The sequence below is a fragment of the Harpia harpyja genome, chromosome Z (assembly GCF_026419915.1).
Source record: "Harpia harpyja isolate bHarHar1 chromosome Z, bHarHar1 primary haplotype, whole genome shotgun sequence".
Lineage (NCBI taxonomy): Eukaryota > Metazoa > Chordata > Aves > Accipitriformes > Accipitridae > Harpia > Harpia harpyja.
In genome coordinates, this window is record NC_068969.1 from 26,880,700 (window position 1) to 26,906,864 (window position 26,165).

The 26,165-nt window shown below is 48.5% G+C and overlaps 1 protein-coding gene across 6 annotated transcripts in view; it reads left to right on the forward strand.

Annotated features, from left to right (window-relative positions):
• Positions 1-4,319: 4,319 nt before the first annotated feature.
• FRMPD1 (FERM and PDZ domain containing 1) overlaps positions 4,320-26,165 on the forward strand; it is a 46,225-nt gene continuing 24,379 nt past the window's right edge. For 3 of the 6 annotated variants that reach the window (XM_052777019.1, XM_052777020.1, XM_052777021.1), the window contains exons 1-3: positions 22,648-22,760; positions 24,023-24,127; positions 24,923-25,080. In XM_052777019.1, coding sequence (XP_052632979.1) covers positions 24,027-24,127; positions 24,923-25,080 — 259 coding nt within the window. In that variant the 5' untranslated portion in view covers positions 22,648-22,760; positions 24,023-24,026. Of the gene's footprint in view, positions 4,410-22,598; positions 22,761-24,022; positions 24,128-24,922; positions 25,081-26,165 lie in introns of those variants that run through there. The other 3 variants (XM_052777015.1, XM_052777016.1, XM_052777017.1) reach the window with 3 other exon arrangements.

The window sequence follows — 26,165 nt, forward strand, 5'->3', positions numbered from 1 at the left end:
GATCCAACTTGGAACCAGGGAAGCTTCTAGCAGCTTCTCACAGGAGCCACCCCTGCAACCCCCTCCCCCGCTACCAAAACCCCACCACACAAACCCAAAACAGGGTCTTATAAGAAAGATGGGGACAGACCTTTTAATAGGGCCTGTAGTGATAGGACAAGGGGTAACGGTTTTAAACTAAAGGAGAGTAGATTCAGACTAGAAATTTTTTACAATGAGGTGGTGAGGCACTGGAGCAGGTTGCCCAGAGAGGTTGTGGATGCCCCATCCCTGGAAACATTCAAGGCCAAGTTGGACAGGGCTCTGAGCAAACTGGTCTAGTGGAAGGTGTCCCTGCTCATTGCAGGAGTGTTGGACTAGATGACCTTTAAAGGTCCCTTCCAACCCAAACCATTCTATGATTCTATGATTCTAAGGTAGTTTGGGTCACTCACATAATGCTCAATGACCTTTGATGGGTGAAACATCGTCAGACAACTGGGCTGGGTGGCAGCAGCATAATGGCATGGCCAACCACACAGAGAGGGCTGATGGATAAAGGTGTGCCTTGTCTGTAGCTATATCCTGCAGAAGGGCAGGCAGAATGTCAGGAAACTCAGGCTGTTACTGCACAGCTCATGGAACCCAAAACTTGCAGCACACAGGTACTCAGACAGGGCTGGGAAGCCCTGCCACATCCGGACTAAGGAACTCTGAGAGCAGGGCTGACTAATCTGCTAAGTGCAATTTTTTCAGATATGTGAAATGGGCAGGTTTTTGCTCCTTCACGAAATCTTAGCCATTCTTCTTCAGCAGGCGCAGCTTTCTGGATCCTTAAGCTCAGCAATTCCTGAGCAATTATCTGGATCGTGGGGCATGGAGATGGGTTCACAGGTTCAGCTTATGGCTAGGATGAGCTCCCAGAAGTTTGATATTCTTCCATTCTTCATAGAAACAGCTTGGCAGGCAAGCAGCAACTTGTTTCCAAATAGTTTTGAAATGTTTCCCCAGACAAGAGGCTTTTATAGGTCAGCTGTGACATGATCAAAACATGAGCAGTGAAGAACGCTGTTTAGAAACAGAATGTCTTAGAACTTTCTGTAGAAATGTTCCCCAGGCTTCTGAAGCTTAGAATAATCAGAGAGAAGAAAAACACATCCTCAGTTCCACCATACACAGGTACAAATCTAATATATTTGGTAGCTTGGCATGAAGCTCTGATTTCTCTTGTTAGTGGATACCGCTTTTCATCTCCAGAAGAGAGAACTATGGCTTAATTTCTTTTTTAATTAAGCTTCTGCTTCCTGTGTGGATAGCTTTGAAAAGACCATCCGGGGCACTGGTAGGAAGGGAAATGTGATGTAGATTGTCCGGGAAAGCTGCATGAATCAGCAGTTGATGCAAAAGCTTTTCCTGGGCACTGTTTAATGTTATATTAATTACAGATGTCAGGCCCCAACCTCATTTTTGGTTAAGTTCAGTGACCACAGAGTAGTACTGATCATGAAAGGTGCCAGACAAACTCAGCTTTTACATCTGCAGAAAAGAAAATTAACCATAGTTTCTGTGGGTGATTTGATTTGGGAGAAGGGCAGTCCCTGAAAAAGGAGCAGAAAGAGCAGCAAAGGTAAAGGCAGAAGGACCCGCAGTGCAGAAATACTCTGGCTAATTGGGGAGTATGAAAGAGCAAAACCAGAAGGGCACAAAACAGAAAAAATCAATACCTTTCAGTAGGTGAGTCTTCATTTCCTGACCAGCCTTGTGCTAAATAAAGAGCTGCAGACAGTCGCAGAGGAGTTTAAACACAGAGCAGGGCATTTTTACAGCAAAGGCTGATGTCAGAGAAGGAAAGGAAGAGCTGACACAGTGGATGTGGGTTCCTGTGTCCCCATTTGCGCAGTGCCTAATGAAAGTCACACAGTGTCAGGCAATCTCCAAGCAGCCTTGCACGCACTTTCTTTGTCCTTAGCACCACCAAGACCTTTATGCCCAGACTACCTGGAGCGAAAGCATTGCACACTGTGTTTATGTGGTAAAAGTGGCTCTGCACACACACAGAGGAGCACAGAGAGGCAACAGCAGGGTGGGAAACCCAAATAATACCCTGCCCTGTCTACTCCCTGGCCCATACAGGAGTCATCAGCTCATCGGAAGCCCACCTCCACAAGCCCAGAGGAGCAAAGGGGCACAAAGGCAGTTGGGAACACAAATTAGGGACTCAGAGGAAGGCAAATTCTGTCCAGGGCCCTCCCAGGGCTGTCCCAGGAAAGGCTCAGCCCCACAGTCCAGGCACGAAACCTATCAAAAGGAATCAACATCTGAGCACACTTGGGACCAAGGGAGGTCCCTGCCATCAACATGGGATGCTTTATGGGGTGCAGGGGAAGAGCATTCTGGGATTGCACAAGGCTTATTACAGGATGCCCAGGGGAGGAACCAAATGTGGGGAAACCCAGATATTGACATGGCTTGGGGAGAACAAACGTGGGAAAACAGAGGGATAAGGGAATAAAAAGGGCTGGCAGGATATCAATGGTTTTCTGATCAGGATGCTTGTCTGGCTGTGCCCTGCTGGGTCAGCACAGTCTGTCCTGCCGCCTTATTCAACTCCACATTTAGTATTTTTTCTGAGTGAGGGACTCTCCATCTGGTGTGCATGTGTGTGTCAGAGCAGCCCATGTGTCAGTGGTGCAGCACCTGGAGCGGTGTGGGTGTGCAACCAAGTGTGCAAGTGCTGGTGACGTTCTAGCCAAACAAGCAGCGAGGAGGCGATATGGCCAGGGAGTCAGGGGTGTGGGTGTCTAGGGGCAAGACCACCAGAGGGGCTGGCTATTGGGGGGACCAGAGCAATCCTTGGCAGCTCTGTATGTCTGCGTGTCTGTGCTGGTGTGTGCAAGAGGGTCTGATCCAGCAGCTGGAGTGGGGCCATGGCCTCAGAGACTTGTATGTGCTTGTATGTGCCAGCACCTGGGGAGACTGGGGCCCAGGGGCAGCTACCAGGCTGACAGTATCTGTGCCTGGCTGCTGGAGGGACCCGTATTGTACACACACACATACACGTATATATATACATATTTCCCACTAAGGGAACTTCATGGTGGTCAACCAGTAGGAGAACACGTTGAGGGTGCTGGTGCTGTTTCTGTTCATGTGGTCACTGCGTGCATGTCAGTGTTGCTCTGTGTGGACGACCATGTGGGTGTGTGTTTTTATACGTGCCTTTGGAGAATACATTCTGAGTCTTGCTGCTGGTTGGACCTGGGGGCAAGGAGGTGCAGCAACTCCACCTCTTACCAGGCTGCTGGATTTGGCCTCTCCGAAACATCACAGAGGCTGGGAAAACCTGGGACTTCCTTGGAAATGTGAAGTCAGGAAAAGCTGCTCAAAGCCAGTGCAGGTGCAGCAGGTGGTGTCAGGTCGCCTGCGGGAAACCTGCGGTGCAAGAGACGGGCAGGCCGGCTGCAGCTGTAGGCATGGGCGGCATCGCTCGACTGCCCAATTTTCTGTTGAAACGGGACTGCCTTAATTGTCTTTATCGGCAGGATTTTGGTGGGTCCAAACGCGGGTTCTCTTTGGGGACATGCCGCTGGGGTTGTGGTGGGTCCAAACTCGTTGGGGACACGCCGCTGGGATTGTGGTGGGTCCAAACTCTTTGGGCACATGCCGCTGGGACTGTGGTGGGTCCAAACTCTTTGGGGACATGCCGCCAGGATTGTGGTGGATCCAAATGCGGGTTCTCTTTGGGGACATGCCACTGGGATTGTGGTGGGTCCAAATGTGAGCTGTCTTTGGGGACATGCCGCTGGGATTGTGGTGGGTCCAAATGTGAGCTGTCTTTGGGGACATGCCGCTGGGATTGTGGTGGGTCCAAACTCGTTGGGGACATGCCGCTGGGACTGTGGTGGGTCCAAACTCTTTGGGGACACGCCGCCGGGATTGTGGCGGGTCCAAACTCGTTGGGGACACGCCGCCGGGATTGTGGCGGGTCCAAACTCGTTGGGGACACGCCGCCGGGATTGTGGCGGGTCCAAACTCGTTGGGGACACGCCGCCGGGATTGTGGCGGGTCCAAACTCTTTGGGGACACGCCGCCGGGATTGTGGCGGGTCCAAACTCGTTGGGGACACGCCGCCGGGATTGTGGCGGGTCCAAACTCGTTGGGGACATGCCGCCGGGATTGTGGCGGGTCCAAAGTCGTTGGGGACATGCCGCCCGAAGCGACGGAGCCTCGAAACAGTGGCGCGCAGGAATGCAGACGTGAAAGCGGGCCGGAGGGGGGGTTCGCCCGGCTGGCGGGCGTGGCGTGGCTGGGCGGGGGCGTGGCCCGGGGGGAGGCGTGGCGCCACGCCCCACTGCCCCGGTCCCGCCTTCCCGGGCAGAGGCCGCACCTGCCGTAGCGTAGCCGGTTCAGCGCTCCGTTCTCGGCAGCAGGTAACAGGGGACTCTTTCTCCGCAGCGGCGGCGGGGTCGGGCGTGGATCCCTTCCCGTCCCAGGAATATCGGAGCTGCGGGACCCCCCCCCGGTCCGGGGTGAAGGCGGCCGAGGCAGCCCACGGAGGGGCCACGGGATGGGTGGAGGCGGCCGTGGAGCTTGCTGCGGGAACGGACGGGCTCGGTCCGGTCCTCGGTCCGCGGTGCTGCGATCCCTGAGCCTTGTCCGGTGCCGCCGCCGCTCTCCGTGCAGTCGTACCCCTGGGGAGGCGGCCGTGGACGGGGCTGGGCTGGGTCCCGCTGCCGGTGGTACCGGAGGAGATGCGGAGCAGCGCTTGTTAGCCGAGACGGTCAAAACTGGCGGTTTTGGCTGAAAAGTGGTGTTGCAGTAAGTAGTACTGCTGGATTCGCTCGGCATCGACTGTTTCTCAAAAGCCGGGTGGAAAATTGCTTTGCCGCTGGAGTTTATAGCCAGCTCCAGGGATGTCTGCCCCAAACCTGGCTGTCGTCAAAGAAGTGTTGGTGGACCAGCTTAGCTGGCGGTGGCCAGGCTGATACAGTGGGAGAGATTGTGCCATACTAACCCAGGGGTCTTATAGAAAGCTGGTGGCTCTGAGGTTTGGTCTAATGTCCTGCTGTTATCTTTTACCGAGAAATACCTGCCTCACTGGGTGGCAGCTGTTTCTGCTATGTCTGTGTGAATGTAATGTTCATGACCTTGAATTTTGTGTGCCTCTCTTTTCATTTAGGTGACTTGTTTAGTGGTTTCTGGCCTAATCTTGCACCAAACGCTGTAAGCTAATTTTCTTTTTCATGGGAGGAAGATATACGTGTGGCCCCACCCCCCAAACAACAAAACAAGCAAACAAAAAAACCCCAACACCTCTCTGTTGTGGAATTCACAGCCAATGATTTTGGATTTTTAACCACAGTGGAAAAATATTGAGAGAAATTTCACCTGAGCTGGAGGGGGCAGAAGTCAGAGTGGCTTTAACATGCAAGCATCAGGTGCAGCGCTCTGGAGAGCTGCTTCATCACCAAAGGCAGTGGTCTTGCTGGGCAAAGGCAGGATCTAGGATCTCTGCAGGGCAGCTGGAGCACAGAGATCAGAACTCTGTGAAGGACAGCAGATAAGGTCAGGGCGGCAGCGTGTGTTCATCTGGTAGGTGTTACAGATTCGTGTTGTTGGTCAAAGTGACTGGATTTTCTCCATTTGTATGTGCTCACGACGGCTATCTAACCACTGAAAACACACCTTCCAGCTTCCGCCTGGGTAACCTGTTCCGGATGTGCATGCTGATCTCTGCCTCTTGAGCATCGTACGTTTTTGCTAACACTCTGCAACAGCTTGTCTGTGGCTCCCTTGCTGAAGACATGTTTACTACAGTAGTGGGAAGCTATCTGAAGTTTGTACTTCCTGGCAGGTTTGGCTGAGACTTAACCCACCGGTGAGATGTGGCTGAATGGTCTAAAGGGGTTATAAGACAAGAAACGTTAGAAAGCCCATTAGTCATGGGGGTCTTGTCCTGGAGGAGCAGTCCTCCTGGCCTAGAAGAACCTGCAGAATTGGAGATGGAAATTATAGTCATGTTAGTTAGGAAGCCTTCAGTGAACCATTTCCTCCGCTTTATGTCTTTCTGTGGTGCTGTTCCCACTCCCATATGGGGTTCTCTGAAGCAAGGCAGAAAGAAATGTTCAGAGGGCTATCTGTTGTGGTTTAACCCCAGCCAGCAACTAAGCACCATGCAGCTGCTCTCTCACTCCTCCCTGCTCCCAGTGGGATGGGGAGGAGAATCAGGAAAAAAAAAAGTGAAATTCGTGGGTTGAGATAAGAACAGTTTAATAACTAAAATAAAATATAATAATAATAACAACAATAATAATAAAGTATAACAATAATAATAATTGTAATGAAAAGGAATATAACAAAGAGAGAAATTAGACCCAAGAAAAGACAAGTGATGCACAATGCAATTGCTCACCACCTGATCACTGATGCCCGGGCAGTGACCCACCCCTTTCGGCCAACTCCCCCCAGTTTATATACTGAGCGTGACGTTCTATGGTATGGAATATCCATCTGGTTAGTTCAGGTCATCTGTCCTGGGTATGCTCCCTCCCAGCTTCTTGTACAGCTGCTCGCTGGCAGGGCATGGGAAGTTCAAAAATCTCTACCTTAGGATACGCAGGACTTAGCAACAGCTAAAACATCAGTGTGTTATCAACTTTGTTTCCACAGTAAATCCAAAACACACTGTACCATCTACTAGGAAGAAAACTTAACTCTATCCCAGCTGAAGCCAGGGCACTATCATACAACCTGATAAAAGTCCAAGCTGGAGAAGAAAAAAAATTCTGGAAGTCTGCAAGGCAACATTTCATTCTCCCTGCATAAATTCCAGCTGATGTCAGCTAGAGAGGCATCTAACCCTTGCTCCATCCCTCTCTTTGTGAATCAGCGTGTGCAGCTCTGGCAAGACTGATGAGTAAGCTCTGGGACCAAACTGGGTGGGAAGGCCAAAAGCGAGGGTGCACTGGAATGATTGCAAGGACACAGCACAACTCAAAGGAAGAGGCTGGCCCTCTGTCCAGCCCCATGATACTAAAGAGGTAATAGAGACAGTGATGTGGAGACAGGTCTCGCTCAGACAACAGTAGAGGGGTAGGAGGGCTCTGGATGGGCAGGGGGCTTGAAAGAAGCCAGGGAAGCCTTCCTGGAAATGGCAGGTGAAGTTCTTTTCCACCAAAGCTTCTTGGTCATGTCCTGTACCAACTGCAACTGTCGTAGGAAAGAGTGGCTCAGCAGCAGAAATGGCAGTGTTTGAGTGCAGCTGGGCTTGCGGCCAAGTGTGGAACCTGCTGTGGTGGAGACTCCTTTGCTTCTCTAATTTAGCTCTTGGTAGCAGGCATATGGCACACATTTCCCAGTGTAGTGCTATCTAATTTATCCTGGGTTTCACTCCTCTATAAGTTTTAGTAAATTACCCTTTAAATTCTTGCTAAGCAAGCTGCTAGCAAATAGAGCAGTGAGTTTAATGCTATTTAGTTATCTGGGCTGTAATGCTTGCAAAGAGCCTGGCATTTTTAAAGCTGAAGAGAAGCTCTTAGGCTTTTGTGAAATGGCTCTGTGTGCAGCATGAAATTCCCAAATCAGTCTTTTTCAAGTGCATATATTTTCCCTTTCTTTATTCTTCCTTTCTTGGCATTTGCCAAAAGGCTATGCAGAAGTTGTTTCCCAGCATATAGTCTTAATGTTCAGTGAAATCTGAGGCACATGTAAAGATCATCTTTATCAACAGGTATGGAGGAACCTGTTGCATTGCCTGCCCTGAACTTGTGTATGCTGTGGTGAGTTTTCTTCTGCATGAACAATCCCAGGAAGACATGGGAAATACTCCAGAGTGCTGAACTTTACAGGCATGTTTGTTCAAGGTCTGCACCAGGACATGGAGATCAGTGCCAATATGTGGAGTTCTGCGCAGAATCTTCTTTTTTTTTTTCCCTGTTGTGCAAATTGCAGGTGGCATGAAAGTGTTGCTAATGGGGCGAGCTGCTTGATTTCACGGTATTGTGCATACAGGTGCTGGGGAAGAGGATCCAACTATACACTTAGAGGCAGTTCTTTTCATCACTGTGAAAAGAAGTTACTTTTGGAAAGCTAAGTTAGGAAATTAGAGGGGAACATTTCTTCTGTGCTGGCAGTTCTTGTCCAGAGAGATACAGCTGAAGGGATGAAAATCTTCGCACACTTCCAACAAGTCTGTTTTTGGAAGTGAGAGCTATTCAGGAGTGGAAGTATTGATTTTTCTCCTTTCCACCTTGAACATTCTGTTTATCATTTTGTTCAGTTTATGTGTAATGGACCATACGCAAAGCTATTCTTACTTGTCCCCTTCTGCTCTAAATATATGAGCCAGGCAAGGATGTAGGGCCTTTGCTAAAATGATTTTTATTTGGCGCCTGAAGTCTTTGCATGCTATATCCAGAACCTCATATTTTAAAACTAATTCAGATATGAAGCCTGTTATGTCTGCAGGAAGCCAGAGCACAGTGAGGGTGTAATGGTGCAGGCCAGACTTGCAAATGACTTCAGAAAGCAAGCTAACAGCTGGCACTGCCTTGCAGATTGGCTGGGGAGAGCAGCAGTGAATGGCTAACTTGTGCTCATGGTCACTAATGGCTTCTGGCCACCAGTAGTATGTCTGGTCAAGCTAAAAGAGACAAAGGGACCATCTTCATGAGTATCTGGCAGCAGTAAGCATAATCTGGCAACACCAGTCACCCTGCTGCTCTGCTGGTTTTATCTGTTCTCAGGCAAACTACAAGATGTGCTCCTGGCTCCCTGGGTCTGGCTAGGTGTTACTTGGCTTTTGCTTAAAAATGCCACATGACAGATTCCTCTGGGCTTCTTGGAAGATGGCTGTACTAGGTGATTGCTGTGCAGATGGTAGCTCATTTGGGGCTTCAGGTTCATCCTTCAGCTGGCGAGCAGCCACGGGTCTCTTCCTCTGTTGTTCTGCTGCAGCTGTCACCCCATCAGAAAGTAACACCCGAAATACACAAAGTATGTTTAGAGAGGAGACATTGCTTTATTCTGCTCAGGGCGCAAGGTCTAAGATTTCCACAAATCGAGCACGCCTGCTGAGGTTTTCAGTCCATACTTATACACTACAGTTGAAACACCATGCCTATCTAATACACATGTTCCACCTAACTATTGCATATTCATTATATTCATTATGTTGAGCAAGCATGACATGTTGTTCTCTTGAGCAATCATCCCAGAGTCTTCTATGCCTGCACGTCTCTGGTGGTCTTTGGTGGTCGTTTGGGGAAGAATACCCCTACTCCTTTTGTCCTTTTATGGTCACATGTCATCTGAGGACACCAGGGTCTTTGTTTCTCTTGCCAACCCGAAGGAGGATGTATGTCCTTAATTAGCAGATCTGTGACTCTTTAAGCACCCTCTGTTGTGAGTAGAATCTTAAACTAGGTAAGCTTTACTTTGAGTACACATAATCTAAACAGTCCTTGAATAGCAAACATACCACACTTCTCATGTTTTAGGTTTTTTTTTTCTTTAACCTATCACTGCCTTCTTATTTGTTAATCGGTCTTTTGAAACCTTGAGGCAACACAACAAGGCCCTGGCACAGGGCTGGACGTGGAGCCACCTTGCCAGCAGTGCTGAGTCTGTGCCCTCACCAGTAAACTGTGTGTCCGGAGGTGGCACGGGGTCTCATGGCATTCCTCTCCTCCATGGGCACCTCGACCTCAGACCGTGCCAGTGCAGGGAAACAACTGCTGTGTGGCAGGTTCCCCTGTGAAAAGCACCAGAAAGCTGTGGCTGGGGCTCTGAGAAGCTTTGTCCCAAGTGACGTACACCTGTGAAGATACTGTGGTCTTTCACAGCCAGAGTGCGTCTGTGTAAAACCTGACCAGTGCTGTGGGAAAGAGGAAGGTCAGAGGACTCGGGTAGTCGGAATGTGCAAGTACAGGCAGCACAGGCTGTATCTCTGGGGGTGTCCCTGCTGTTCCTGGGAAGCATCATCTGTGTGCAGAAATTGCATCAGGCAGAGTTCAGCAGCACCACAGCCTGAAGCAGAATCTCTCCAGTCTTCCCTGGGTTGCCAAGTGCTCAAAATTCTCCTGCTGACTGTTTTTGACTTACAGCAGGTGGAAAGTTTCAATTTTTTTTCTTTTTTCTTTTTTTTTTTTTTTTGTTTCCTGGCAGCAACTGTTTGTCAGTGAAGACCTGGGTTTCCAATAACATTAAAAAGCAACAGTGCTTTTTTTTTTATTTTTTCTGGGGGAAGCTGGTAGTGGTGGTAATTCTTTTCCTGACATTACAAAGAAGTGCTGAGTATCAAAGGTTTTTCCATTTTGGATGAGAAGGAAATAATGCTATGACCTGGCAGCACTTTGTGGGAACTGCTGCTTGGGCATATGATGTTTCTGACATGGATTGCACCTCCTGAAATGCTTCATGGCTTTCTTACCACATGATGTGCTATTTTCCTCCTTTAAGACTGGAGGATATAGTGCATCGTGGGAGGAGTCCAGTCAAGGACTGTGACTTCTTAAGTAGCTGCAGGGGACATCAGAAATGACAGTCCCTCAGACTGCTGCAGTCTGTCTGGTTACACAGCGTGGGTCCATTTTCCTGGGGTCAGAAGCTGCCCTGGCTCTGAGGGTGGGCTGATGAGTGGGCATAGTGGGGGCTGTCACTTTGTTGTTCAAGCTGTGATGAGCCACTCAAGTGCAAAGTACTTTCATTCTGTAGAAACAAAAGCCTAAAACCCAAGATGCACTGATGGCTCGATGAAAAACTAATTAAGTCAGATTGGTGCGCTTGCCTAAGGTAGTTGGTGACAACATCTGATAAGCCAGAACTTGCTCACCTGCTCACTGAAATCATGGCAATCCGAAGTGGTGACTGCTTGCTTGGAGGGCTGGAGAAGGCTTGTGCACAGTGGTGCTGTAATCAGATGGTGCTGGACTTGCCTGGTCTTGCTTAGCACCCAAGGTCGTATGTTTCTATTACAGCACAGGTTCTCTTTCTGGCTGCCAATGGCAGTAGATGAATCAGAGAATGTAAACAAGAGTCTTGGGTTGTGGTGGTGTGCTGACCAGCCCGGAGGGTACGTGGCCCATACTTCTGCACAGCGCTAGGTCATAAGCTTGCTGACCCACTGGCTTGTGCTGTAGGGTTCCTTCCCCTTTTAATCAAGTCAAAGCTGCTCATTTTCTGGGTCCTAGCTCAGCTTCCTCAACATGGAGACGCCAAGCTGAAGAGCTCAGGACCTTCACCTGGTCAGAGGGACATCAGCTCAGCTGTGAAGTCCTTGTTAAGAAAGCAGGCCATCCTGTGGTACCAAAGCAATTATAAGCAGAGGTGATCATTCAAGCAGCTGACATAAGAATTTGGAGGATAACAGACCTCAATCCTATTAGTGACAGCTGGCAATATTGAGTGGTGTCATGAGGGTGTTTTCCTTGTGAGGAGAAGCAGTGCTGCTGTAATGGGTGAGGACACTGGCATCATGACACATGAGGATGTTTGTAGCCATGGGGAGGATCCTGCTCTGGACCCTCCTCCTTGGGCAGCAGGATGAGGCCTAGATGGGTCCATGACTCTCACATGGCAGAAACTTTTGTGTGGACAATTTGGGCTGGCCTTTGATCTGGGCAAGCCCCATGGGAATGCAGCTTGTCTCCGCAAAAGCTAGGGAAACATCACAGATTTGCTCATTTACTTATATTCTGTTGACTTATGAGACAGGATGACCATCGTGATTTTTTTCTTTTTCTTTTTTTTTTTCCCCTTTTTTTTTCCCCTCTTTTTGCAAGGGTTGTGTAATTTAATTGTGTGATTGTGGAAAGTGTAACAGCAGCAGCTCAAACACAGCCAAATAATGACAGCAGCATGGCCCACCCCAGCCCACGTATTCATGTTCCTTTTTCCTTAACTGTTCACCTGCCTTGCTGCAGGGGCTGGAGATGGGAGCTGTGACATTCCTGTAACAATCCTCAATTTCTGTAAAAAAATCCTTGGTCGTTGGAAGAGAAAGGAGGCCTGCCCTGACAGCATCTGCTGTGTTTGAATGGACATGAGCCTGGGCAGAGTCCTGAGGGATGTTGAAGCTGGGAGGTAGTGGGTGAATGCTGGCTGCTGGGCTGTACTTGTGGATGTGGGCTCTGCCTCCATGACCGCATGCCATCCAGCTGCTCCTGCTTCTGAGCAGAACTCAAATCATGAGTACTGGGCAGTCTCAGTGGCATTTCAGGGTTGGTGTCTTGGGTAAAATGTCTCCTAAGAAGAGGGGTGCCCTTGTGGGCCAGGTGCTACACAGGCAGAAACATTCTTGGAGGGCTTTTTGGTATCGTCTTCCCAGTTGGGGTTTGCTTGCATTCTGGTGGGAGTCCAGGTTGCCATGGAAGCTTGAATTCTGTTCCTCTGGCCCAGCTGTTTCCCCTGACCATATCTCAGAGAACATCTTTAGAAGCTACTATGTGGAAAATCTGTAAATTACTGTTCTGTCCCAGTGTCTTGCCAGGGCTGGCTGACCTTCAAAAGCTTTTGTGCAGACATGCCCAGTCCTGCCAAAAGTGTCTTCTGATGCAGCCCAGGCTCACAATGAGCTATGTTCATCAAAAATGAGCTCAGTTTTCTGCTGCCTGCCTAGGAAGCAAAGCAGGCAGGGAAACTTGCTTACTTACTTACTTACTGCTTACTCACTTACTTACTGCTTACTCTGTGGTGGTACTTGGACAAGAGCAGCAGCTGGAGGAGCAGACATCGCCAGTTGTATCAATAGCTTCCTACCCTGTAGTTGACCCATTACACGACCCAGATCCCCTGGCTGGTCACCAGAGATGAGCGTTTGGCTGTGTGAGAACCTGCCTGTTCTCCTGAACCTGCATCTGCCTGATCCAAGCAGCTTCACACCCAATTCTGCTGTTGAGGGTGAAGACTCCTTCCTTGGTTGAGGGACCACAGACTGTGTCTCTCGTCCCACAGGAGCCCAGGGTTTCTCCAGAGTCAGGGATGTTCATTGGCTGGGGAGGACTTCAACAAGAACCTGGGCTGAAGCTTTCTTTTGCTGTCCCTGTGATCTCTGGAAGCAGGTGGAAAAAAAAAATGTGGCTTTCTGACAGCAGAGAGGCTGAGCATGAGCTGAAGGGCTTCTTTGTGCTGTTCGCCAAACCAAGGAGACAGGCCATGTGGCAAAATAGAACACCTTGCTGCTGCAGTTTCTGCTTTTCAGAGTTTGTGAGGGCAACATATGGTAGATAACTGGTCTCCAGGGAAGACCATGCCTGATGAGTTGGGGTAGCCCAAGCAGGGACCAGCCCCGCTTTGTCTCTGAACTGCACAGGGTAAGGACGTGTCACCAGCTACACAGGAGGTAAAATCATAGAATCATAGAAGGGTTTGGGTTGGAAGGGACCTTAAAGACCATCTAGTTCAAACCCCCCTGCCACGGGCAGGGACACCTTCCACTACACCAGTTTGCTCAAAGCCCCATCCAACCTGGCCTTGAACTCTTCCAGGGATGGGGCATCCACAACCTCTCTGGGCAACCTGTTCCAGTGTTTCACCATCCCCATTGTAAAAAAATGTCTTCCTTATATCTAGTCTGAATCTACTCTTTTCTAGTTTAAAACCATTACCCCTTGTCCTATCGCTACAGGCCCTACTAAAAAGTCTGTCCCCATCTTCCTTATAAGCCCCCTTTAAATTCTGAAAAGCTGCAATAAGGTCTCACTGGAGCCTTCTCTTCTCCAGGCTGAACAACCACAACTCTCTCAGCTTTCCTTACAGGAGAGGTGTTCCATCCCTTTGATCATTTTGGTGGCCCTCCTCTGGACCCGCTCCAACAGGTCCATGTCTTTCTTGTACTGAGGACTCCAGAGCTGGATGCAGTACTGCAGGTGGGGTCTCACCAGAGTGGAGTAGAGGGGCAGAATCACCTCCCTCGACCCGCATGTCACACTTCTTTTGATGCAGCCAAGGATGCAATTGGCTTTCTTGGCTGCGAGCACGCATTGCTGGCTCATGTCCAGCTTTTCATGCAGCAGTACCCCCAAGTCCTTCTCCACAGGGCTGCTCTCAATCCCTTCATCCCCAAGCCTGTATTGATACAGGGGGTTGCCCCGACCGTTGTGCAGGACCTTGCACTTGGCCTTGTTGAACCTCACGAGGTTCATATGGGTGCACTTCTCAAGCTTGTCCAGGTCCCTCTGAATGGCATCCCATCCCTCAGGCATGTCAACCGCACCACTCAGCTTGGTCTTGTCTGCAAACCTGATGAGGATACACTCAATCCCCCTGTCTATGTTATTGATGAAGATATTAAATGATACTTGTCCCAGTATAGACCCTGAGGGACACCACTCATCACTGATCTCCATCTGGACACACAACCATCCAGCCAATTCCTTACCCATTGAGTAGTCCACCTATCAAATCCATCTCTCTCCAATTTAGAAAGAAGGATGTTGTGGCAGACCGTGTGAATGGTCTTACAGAAATCCAGATAGATGACATCAGTAGCTCTTCCTTCGTCCACTGATGTAGTTGCTCCATCGTAGAAGGCCACTAGGTTGGTCAGGCAAGAATTGCCCTTGGTGAAGCCAGGCTGGCTGTCTTGAATCACCTCCCTGTCCTCCACGTGCCTTAACATAGCATCTAGGAGGATCTATTCCATGGTCTTCTCAGGCACAGAGGTGAGGCTGACAGGTTTGTTATTCCCAGGGTCCTTCTTTCCAGCCTTTTTAAAAATGGGTGTAATGTTTCCCTTTTTCCAGTCACTGGGGACTTCACCTGACTACCATGACTTCAGATATCATGGACAGTGGCTTGGTAACTACATCAGCCAATTTCCTCAGGACTCTGGGATGCATCTCATCAGGTCCCATAGACTTACGTATGTTCAGGTTCCTCAGGTGGTTTTGAACCTGCTTACAGTGCTCCCCCAGTCCCTGCCTTGAGGTCCATCCGCTTGAGAGGTGAGGGAGGAGAGATTGCCAGTGAAAACTGAGGCAAAAAATTTGAGTACCTGAGCCTTCTCCTCGTCCGTTGTTATCAGTTTGCCAGTCATGTTCATCGGGGTGGTATGCTTTCTTTGACCTTCCTTTTCTGGCTGACATACCTATAGAAGCCCTTATTATTCTTTGCATCCCTTGCCAAGTTCAGCTCCAGCTGCAACTTGGCCTTCCCTACCCAATCAGGCAACACCCCTGTGCTCTTTCCAGTATACCTGTCCCTGTTTCCACTGCCTGTGCATTTCCTTCTTGCCCTTTAGTTTGACCAGGAGGTGTAGATGCACCATCGTCCATGTTATCAGTTGACTGACCTTCCAAATCCAGACCCTCATACCTGTTGTATAAAGGCACCTGGGAAGGCAAGGTAGGCAAGGAGGGGGTTCGCCTGCCACCCGGAGCATAGACTTGCCTCCGTTCACTCCTTTCCTTTTACTGCCTTCTGCCTAGTGGTGGGAGGATACAGGACGGCTTTCATCTTGTGTTTCTTCTGGTGGATGTTTCTGTCTCAGGGAGCAGAGCATGGTTCCACCAGCACCTTCAGCCTTTTCGGCAAGAATAGCTACAGTCTGGATACTGGCAGGACTGTGGACTTGTTTATATTCCTCTACTCTGCTATGAAAAGGCAAAGGGGAAGGAAGACATGACAAAATGCACAGCCCGGTCGTGTATTTTTCACAGCTTGTTCTGGAAGGTGGCTTTCACAGCTGTAGTGTGCAGCATCCTCATAGCACTGCATGGATGGCACAGACACCTCTGCTTTTTTTCCAGGGGAACTGCTGAAGTTCAACATCACTGTGATTACTTTGAAGCCCAAGAGCTCTGGTCTGGAACTAGCCATCTGACAAAGGACAAGAGGAAAGATAAGACACTGAGGCTGCATTAACAGCAATGAATGATGTTAGGACCAGCAGTCTTGCTGCTTTTGGGAGGCTCATCAGCCCCAGGAGGAGGCTCCTTCCAAAGGAGCATTTGGAAGAGGACAAGAGGCCATTTTTGGAGATGGGAGCCCCTCCTGAGGAGCAGCAGACTGCTTTTTAAAGATCTAACAGACTGCACAGGTTTTGACCATGTGTTGAAAGAGAGGTTTGGTTTCGATGAAAAGCAGAGGGGACTAGCACAAAGCACTGTATTTACACTTCGGGCCATGGCACTCACTGCCATTGAATCTTACTGCCTGTATTTTCAACACCGTGGATTTTGACTGAGCCCTAAGGCTTTTGTAGTTAAGGGAAACAGATGTTTAGAACTTGTAGACACATCTGCAAAAGGAATGGTCTCCCCCACAGCTGCTGCGGAGGTTGCTGCTAGTGTTGAGATCCCTGGCATGTTAGGGTGGCCAGAGGAAGGGCTTGTGATCAGACAACCTTGTTGCACGTGGTGAGGCTTCCTCTGAGGGCTGCGTAGGATTAGCTGGAGCTTAGAGGCTGGACCTGGCAGCTCTCCTGATTATTTCTGCTGTAAGCATTATTGCAGAGTGGCTGGAAGGCTTACTTGAAGATGGGAGGTGGAAGAAGCCTTAAAGGCCCTTTACTCCCTTAGTAACTTCACATGTGAGGTTGGAGTACTTCATTAATCTTTGTGTAGCTGCACAGGCTCCTGATACGTGATCCCTAAAGCCCACAGAGAGCAAGTTACAGTAATTGGGTACCTGCTGCCAAGGCTGGCTTCATCTTCCACTGGCATCATCAGCAGCGCTGGCAGCAACAGTGGTAAGGCAAAATGTTGATCATTTGCTTTTCAGGTAGAAAACTGTATTTTGTAAAGAAGAAAATGTAGTTGTTCTGCATCTGCTATAAATACATGTATTCTCACAGTAATATTTGTGTCATAGCTGCTGATTCCCAGTATTTAGAACAAATCAGGCCCCAAACTTCAGGAAATTTAAAACAAACGAAAAACTTGAATTACTCTCCATTTGCCTTGTGGGGATGTACCTGGGATCATGTATCAAGGGTGATCAAGGGTGTTTTTGTTGTCAGATACTTCACTCTCATGGTAAAAATCAAACCGAATCTGAAACTTGCAGCCAGCAGTATGACTCTAGAGTAGGGGCTCTGGGAACATCAGTATGAGGGTGGCTGGGCTGTAACGAGTTGTCAGTGCTGACGTGAAGATGGAGTGCTGCAGAAAGATCTTGTACGTGCACCCTCTGTGTTGCCAGCAGCTGGATGTGCTGTGCTGCCCTGCCAAGTCCAGCGAGTCACTAATGTCCACAGAAGGTTTTGGGAGCTTTGCAGGGAGGTGCAGGTGCAAGGGAGCCCTTAAAAGCAGAAGAAAGGAATTTTCCTCGGCTGGCTTTACCACCTCTGACAATGCCTATGGGAGAAGGCAGAAGATGGGTCATCTTTTTCACTGTGTCCCAGCTCTCAGAGCTCAGCACAGACAGCTGGAGTCAGACCTGCCCATGATCTCCTCCCATCTGCTTCCCCGCAGGCTGCCTGTTGTTCTGGTTGCTGTGAGGTGGCCTGCCTGATGTCTCTAGCAGAATCAAAAAGCTGTATAAGAAAAGCCACCATGCTGAATATCCTGAAGAGAGCCAGAGGTCATTTAACCTAGGTTATCCTTGTTCTCTCTGCTGGTTATTCTGAGGAAGTCTGGATTTTGGACTGGTGCTGTCTCAGCAATGTGTGCTGGTGCAAGGTGCTGATGGGGAAAGAATTGCAGCAGCAGAGCAAAGACTGTGTCCTCACAAACCATTATACTCTTCTTAGCCTTACAGGGCTACTTGCCATGTACACAGCGGTCCGTGTGTCGAAGACTTGCTGTGTGGGCAATGAGCAAGTGAATCACAAGCAGCAGACCTCTGTTCACCTAGAGGAGCACTGATGTGCCACAGCTCTTTGTCTTTACCCATTATTGTACTGTGCTTTGGGGCGTGGAGGGGGACAGGGCACATTGTACACTATTTGGATTTTATTATTGCCTTTCTTGAGATTGCACTCTACTGACGGGCATCCATTACAAGAAATACTTGGAAAGATGCTCCCAAAAGCACAGATGAGTGAAGATATGGGTGGGCCATATCCAGAGCTGTTTTATGGCAGCTTATTGCAACTATATCTCTTCATGTGGTCCTCTGCCATCAGTGAGTGGAGGACACCTGCTGATTCTGACTGCTGCTCCTGATGCTACATTTTGAAGGTAGTGAACACTTTAAAACAAAGATGTAATTTCAAAAACACCAGTAAAACTTTTGTCCATCAGAAAATTTCAGTTTGATGAACTAATACTTTCCATGTAATGACATGAGAAAAATTGAAGTATTCTCCTTGAAAGTTGGTTTGGTTTTTTTTTTTCTTGACAGTCAAATCTGGGCTAGCTGGCTGAATACTCCTCCATCTGGTGCTGCCTGCCTGATTGCGCATTCAGCACCCATTTCTTCACAGCTTCCTCACCTTGTACGGCAGTCTGCCACCAACTTTCTGCCCCACTTTGGAGCAGACAAGAACTGAGTGATGTGAGATCAGATCTATGTTGTCCTTGTTTGCAGCAGGGGTGGAATATATGAACCTGATGTGCCACTGCAGTGGCTGAAAGGGAGGCTGTAGAAAAAAAGGCTAGTGGGGAAGCAGTATTCTCGTTGCTGTGGCAGAGGTGCATGACATACAGTGAAGGCTGGCAGTTCTCCTTGTGTCCTCTGTTCCTCCATGCAGATGACAATGCACTTCCCAACACTGCTGTCTGCTGTACCGCCCTGTGGCTGGATGCTCTGAGGTTTGCTAAGGCATCTTCAAGTCGGTGTTGTTCCCTGAAGACCCAGAATCACCCACCCAGGTTTCCTCTGAGACACCAGGCAATGGCTGTCTGGATGGGTCAGTTAGCCATGCAAATACCTGGCAAGTCTTAATTTCCTCTGACAGAGTTTAAGGATCTTTGTGTATTAGGATCCTAGCCCACTCAAGCTGCTTAGTGACGTGCTCAAGGGCTTGGCTCAAAAATAGTTGCAGAAGGGCAGGTGGAAGAAGGACTCAGGTCAGAGCTTTCGTAGGACATCTTTCAAGTAAGGAGGAGGTGCCAACTGCACACGCACGATGGGTCTGTGCAAAAGGCTGGGTAATCCTGTCCCACTCAGCACATGTGCAGGTGCCTGTGTACCCTGGGGACACCACGAGAAAGCAGGCTGCTACCTTGTGTTTTGCACTATTGTTCTCACCAACAAGGAGGGGCCGGTGGGGAATGTGAAGCTCAAGGGCAGCCTTGGCTGCAGCGACCATGAAATGGTGGAGTTCAAGATCCTTAGGGCAGCAAGGAGGACGCATGGCAAGCTCGCTACCCTGGACTTCAGGAGAACAGACTTTAGCCTCTTTGGGGATCTGGTTGGTAGAGGACCATGGGATAAAGCCCTGGAGGAAAGAGAGGCACAAGAGAGCTGGTTAATATTCAAGGATCACCTCTTCCAAGCTCAGGAGTGATGCATCCCAAGGAATAGGAAGTCAGGCAAAAACTCCAGGAGGCCTGCGTGGATGAACAAGGAGCTCCTGGACAAACTCAAACACAAAAAGGAAGCCTACAGAAGGTGGAGGCAAGGACAAGTAGCCTGGGAGAAATCCAGAGAAATTGTCTGAGCAGCCAGGGATCAGATTAGGAAAGCTAAAGTGCTGATAGAATTAAATCTGGCTAGGGATGTCAAGGGCAACAAGAAAAAGCTTCTGTAGGTACATCGGTGATAAAAGGAAGACTAGGGAAAATGTGGGCCCTCTCTGGAAGGAAACAGGAGACCTGGTTACCTGGGACACGGAGAAGGCTGAGGCTCAATGACTTTTTTGCCTCAGTCTTCACCGGCAAGTGCTCCAGCCCTACCAACCAAGTTGTAGAAAGCTAAGGCAGGGACTGGGAGAATGAAGAAGCACCCGCAGTAGGAGAAGATCAGGTTCGAGACCATCTAAGGAACCTGAAGGTGCACAAGTCCATGGGACCTGATGAGATGCATCCGCAGGTCCTGAGGGAACTGGCGGATGAAGTGGCTGAGCCACTACCCATCATATTTGGAAGTCGTGTCAGTCCAGTGAAAGTTCCACTGACTGGAAAAGGAGAAATGTAAACCTTATTTTTAAAAAGGGAAAAAAGGAAGACCTGGGGAACTACAGGCCAGTCAGTCTCACCTCTGTGCCTGGCAAGATCATGGAGCAAATCCTGCTGGAAACTATGCTAAGGCACATGGAAAACAAGGAGGTGATTAGTGACAGCCAACATGGCTTCACTAAGAGCAAATTGTGCTTGACAAATTTGGTGGCCTTCTACAATGGGGTTCCAGCGTTGGTGGATAAGGGAAGAACAATGGACGTCATCTACCTGGACTTGTGCAAAGCATTTGACACTGTCCACATGACATCCTTGTCTCTAAATTGGAGAGACATGGATTTGACAGATGGACCACTCAGTGGATGAGGGATTGGCTGGATGGTTGCACTCAAAGAGTTGAGGTCAACAGCTCAATGTCCAAATGTAGACCAGTGACAAGTGGCATTCCTCAGGGGTCACTATTGGGACCGGTGCTGTTTAACATCTTTGTCGGTGACATGGACAGTGGGACTGAGTGCACCCTCACCCAGTTTGCCAACAACACCAAGCCATGCAGTGCAGTCGACATACTAGAGGGAAGGGATGCCATCCAGAGAGACCCTGACAGGCTTGAGAGGTGGGCCTGTGCAAACCTCATGAAGTTCAACAAGGCCAAGTGCAAGGTCCTGCACATGGGTTGGGGCAATCCCAAGCACAAATACAGGCTGGGCGATGAGTGGATTGAGAGCAGCCCTGCGGAGAAGGACTTGGGGGGTATTAGTGGATGAAAAACTGAGTATGACATGGCAACGTGTGCTCGCAGCCAAGAAAGCCAATTGCATCCTTGGCTGCATCAAAAGAAGTGTGACATGCGGGTCGAGGGAGGTGATTCTGCCCCTCTACTCCACTCTGGTGAGACCCCACCTGCAGTACTGCATCCAGCTCTGGAGTCCTCAGTACAAGAAAGACATGGACCTGTTGGAGCGGGTCCAGAGGAGGGCCACCAAAATGATCAAAGGGATGGAACACCTCTCCTGTGAGGAAAGCTGAGAGAGTTGTGGTTGTTCAGCCTGGAGAAGAGAAGGCTCCAGTGAGACCTTATTGCAGCTTTTCAGAATTTAAAGGGGGCTTATAAGGAAGATGGGGACAGACTTTTTAGTAGGGCCTGTAGCGATAGGACAAGGGGTAATGGTTTTAAACTAGAAAAGAGTAGATTCAGACTAGATATAAGGAAGACATTTTTTTACAATGAGGATGGTGAAACACTGGAACAGGTTGCCCAGAGAGGTTGTGGATGCCCCATCCCTGGAAGAGTTCAAGGCCAGGTTGGATGGGGCTTTGAGCAACCTGATCTAGTGGATGGTGTTGGAAGGGGGGTTGGAACTAGATGGTCTTTAGAGGTCCCTTCCAACCCTAAACCCTTCTATGATGCTATGATTTTATGGAAATATCTGCCAGACCTGCCTTCTCTAAGACACCTATTGTTTGGCTCAAACACTCTGGTTTACTGAAAAGACAGTGTGGGGGGTGTTTCTCTTTTAGTATTCCACATGTTTTTTTTAAGCATTTATGTTTGTTTTTCAAGCTTCTCCTCCTTGTCCTGCAGGTTAAGAGACTTTCTCCAGAAATTCTGTTCTGTGAAGCACAGCAGAAGTACAGGAAGGAAAGGCTGTCCTTTCTGCAAAGTAAAAGATGTGGGGCAGGGGTAGAGGGTGGAGCTGCACATGGAGGTAATGAGAAATCACCAGAGAACAATTGATCTCAGTGCAGCAGTAGCTGAAGCAGGTGGCTTCTAGGCATCCAAACAGAGCCTCTTGGGAGGAAGGAGCAGCTGCAAGCAGGACTTTCCCTGTGGCTCAGAGGGGAATGCTAGAACAATTGGAGGGATGTAGGAAAGCTAAAGCACTTTATACTACTGAGAAGAGAGATAAGGTCAAAGTCAGAAGATGGTTGCATCCACACTGTTGCATGAGTGTTACAGTGTCTATGGAGCTGACTGTCAGAAGCAGTGAAATACTGAGGCTGAAAAAGAACATATTAAGCATAGACAATGACTGCTCAGGCTTTGGTTTGACGTGTCCTGTGTGTGTCTTTCACGCTGCAGAACTGCTATGCTTCTATTTGTTCTGTGGGTACTTCCCAGTCACCCCCTGGAAAGGTAGCGGGTTTCTCATCCCACAAGCTCTAGTTTCCTTCAGAAAACACCACTTGATTGCAAGGGTACTCATTTTCTGTTCAGAGGTGCTGCTCAGAGGCAGACACAGAAGCAGTGTGGCTGAAGAAGCAGTTCTGAATTGTGTTGCGCAAGAAAGAGCAGCCAAGAGGATGCTCAGTGAAAGAATTCCTGAAGGGTTGAGTTTTATGGCCCTCTTGTTCGTCCATTGCTACACAGGCAGTTAGTGAAATAGGCCAGAATGGCTTCCTGGGAGGGAAAGACACATCAGCAAATGTTGGTCCTGTCCTCTCATCCTTGTTAGAAAAGATGAGTCTGGGGGAGTGTTGTGAGTTCAGAGGGTGCTGAGGGGAAGAGGTCCAGTTTGTGTTGAGACAAAATGCTTTGTGCCTCATTTCTGTCAGCTTCCAACCTTCTCTTTTATATCTTGTTATTCTGAAGTTAACTCACTAATATTTCTGCTACAGCAGAGCTCCTACTATGGACCAGCAGCCCGCTGTCCTGTGCACTGTCCCAGCATAACAGACAATGTCCCTGAGGTGCAGAACTTACTGTCTGAGCAGAGGACACAAGAGAGGAGCTCGGGACATACAAATCTTGCAAGCTGACCAGAAGACACAGTGTGAAAGGTGGATATAATAATTCTGTTTCCTTGCTGAAATACAACTGAAAAACAAAGAGTTGATATTCTTCATGACTTCTTGTAGATGCAGACATATTTTCTGTTTCATTTTGTGTTTGGTTCACTTGCACCCCACCATTCTTTCCAGTGTTTCAATGAGTAATGAAAATGGTATGTGGCTACAGGCTTTCTGTATCTTGGAAGGTACAATGTTAAAGTGGCAAATTATCTGGTTTGATAGAGGAATTGTGAACTAGCAGGTTCAGTTTGGGGTCTGGAAGCTGACCTAGACTTTGCATCTTCAAAAGAAGGAACGTTTTTAGGTGCAATTAAAGTCACAATGAATTAACTAGGTCTGAGCCAAACCCTTCTAATGCTGCAGTTCTTCAGTTCTGTAGGACTAAAAACATCCTATCAACAGGAGAGGGTAAACACAGAAGGAGCAGGTTGGGTGAGTGACCATTTTCGTATTGTTGAACTAGAGCTTTTAAATGGAAGATCCAGGATGAGCCACTCACTTTACTGATTTCTGGAACCACATATGTTTGCAGAGCTCCAGGACTAGTAGACATCAGTACACTGGAACAGTTTTATCAGAGACAAATTTGAGCTTATGACCTTGGTTTAGAGACTGCTTCTGCTAGTGCAAACAACAGTGTGCTGCAACTTGCACTGGCCACAAGTTTCTTCCTTCATTACTGCTCTCTGTAGAATTAATGTGGCTGCATTAATCCGAGAGGAAATCTGTCACAGGGAGGGAATACACCAGCTCTCTGCCTGAGGCTGAAGTTTGTGTACTTGTCCCTGAAATGATGGTCAATGGAAGAATCGTGTCTAGTTTGGATCAATGTACGGGCAGGTGTTACCAAATTTACCATTCAGAGATCCCAGAATAAAATAGAGAAGGGCTTTGCTATGACTAGGTACGGCAACTTTCTTTTGTTGAGAAAAGAGATCACTGGATCCAGAAACCATGAAAAAGGAATTCAGAGGTTACTGGGTTATTCTCTGTCATGAGAAGTTAATGCAGTATGACCACCAACATGGACTAACCAAAAGCACCAGGCAGGGGAGACTGGATGGGCAGGAAGAATCATAGTAAGCATTACAGATGTTAACATCCTCTGTTAAAGCACATAGCCTTCCCAAGGTGCCAGTGAATCTCTTCATTACAAAAGAGTTGTGAATTGGTGTTGGTAACTCTGAACAGTGTCTAGGTTTCCTCAATCTTTTATCATTCTGTTTTCCTGTGATTTCTGTCACTTTCAGGTAAATGGAAGATTTGGAGACTAACTTAATCCAAACACGCAAAGCATGTAGAATAGAGCAAATGGTAGCAAAATGGCTTCATCGCTCTCGGGATGGTGCATCCAGGTAAACACGTTTTTTGTGAAAGGAATATCTGTTCATTACCTTTGATTAGAGACAGCACAAGCTTGTTTGCAACAGAGGCAGTCACAGGTTGCAGATCTTACTTATTGTTTCAGTTGTTCCTAGGAAATTTGCATACAGTGGTCCCTAGAAAAAAGCAGGTGTTTTTAAGTGTTTTTAAGCACCCCCCTTTGTTTCCAGGGACCAATGTTCCTCCTTTCACCCATTCTGGTTTTGTGAGCCACATATGCAGAAATACAATACCGCTCAATGTGAAATGTGCTTTTCTTGAAGATGGGGTTGTACTTCTCTTTGTGTCTTGCTATTTGCCCATCTTTTTAGTGCAAGACTGGGTTGCATTTACAAGGGATCCTGGCCCACAGCTGTTTTACTTTCCTAAGGTCTGTGAATCAAAATTAAGCTGGATTGGATCCTGGCTGAAGCAGAGGGCTGTAAATTCTCTCACAGCCTTGCTTGATAAAGGTGTTGCTGTGACCTGTGGAGGTCAGGGCTTGCTGTGGGGCACACCTGGAGTTCTCTCCCCGTGTGACTGCTGGGCTGGGGTGGCTGAAAGAGTTGTGGTTACAACCAGCTGGTGCCACTGGTCTGATGTCTTCAGCTTTCTGTGCAGCCTGGTGGATCACCACTGCCTGCACAGTGGTACCCAGAGAAGTGCTGGCCTCTCTGTGTACTGGTGCAGCCCACTGAATGTGGGGGTGTATGTATGTGCGTGATTCTATGCCCCTTCGATAAAGTATCTTCCGACTATATCTTAATCACCAGCTTCTTGTCTCACAGGGGCAGAGTGTCTGCGACAGACAGTGCCAGTGATGGCAGTGGCCAGCCTGCCAGCCGTGTCAAACTTACTGTCACAGTATACAAAGATTTGGTCCTCCATCACTACGGCTTTGAGATTTGTCCAAACCTTCCTCTTACGATTGCATCTGTCACTGCAGGTAAGCACTTTCCTTCTCCCTACAATCACAGGTGTGAGAAGCCTGAACTGTCCCAGATGGCTTTAGTGGTAAACTCCTGCCAGGTATTTATGAGTTTCTCAGGTACCTCTGGTTGGCACATGATCCTTGAATACAGAGGGCAAAAGCCTGTGTGCCTGTGGCGTGCAGAGTGCTTGAACTTCCACCTGATTCTGATGGCATGGAAGAAATCTAAGCCAATGGCAGCTTCACTGCTAATCCTTTGCCTGCACTCGGACACAGCTGACCTTCAGGGATGCAAAGAGCTGCTTCAAAGCAAACTTCTTTCTGGTGTTTTATCTGAAATGCAAAGGAAGAATTTCATCTAATCTTAGAGTTCTTATTCTGCAGTGGCCCTGGTTATCTGTTGTTGAAAATGCTCTCTGGGCTTACAGCCCTGTAATGCAGAGAGGATCACTGCTAGTGGCTACATGCAGCCCAGGTGAAATTCTGCTTCAGTCAAGCAGATCAACTCTTCCAGTTATAAAAGGGGGGGATATAACTCTGTTTTTAAGGTGGCTTGGGGTTTTTGAATAAAAAACTGTGCATCTGTTTTTATTTACCTTTTATTTTTTTAATGGGTACACAAACATGCCTGCTTTTTACCTGTTGGTGTGAGTGTGACAGCCAGAGAAAGACTATGCCCAAGCCGGGCAAGTAGGTATTGTGGGGAGGGTGCCTGGAGGGCTGGCCTGGGCTCTGCCTCTGGCCACCCATTTGGGCTGTGGCATCCCCCATCTGCCTGAGGCAACGGCCCGTCCAAGTGCTCTTGCTTGCAGGATGTTTGGCATAAAGGCACTGCAGTATGGTCTCTGTCCTTTTACAGTGCTTTTGAGTGAAATTTTCTCTATGCCCCTTCCCATGTGAAACGTCGCTAAATTAGCTGAGTCTTGGGGTCTAAGAAGTGGGGAAGGAGGTTTTCTGTTACCTAGCTTTTCTTTTTTCCTAATCAGAGAGAATCAACATTTTATTAAAACTGAGGCACAAAGAAACCTGTCCCCTTAATTCCTGTCCTTTGCTGTGGGAGCCCATGGCTTAAAGCCCCGTGTTTAATTTCAAATGATTGT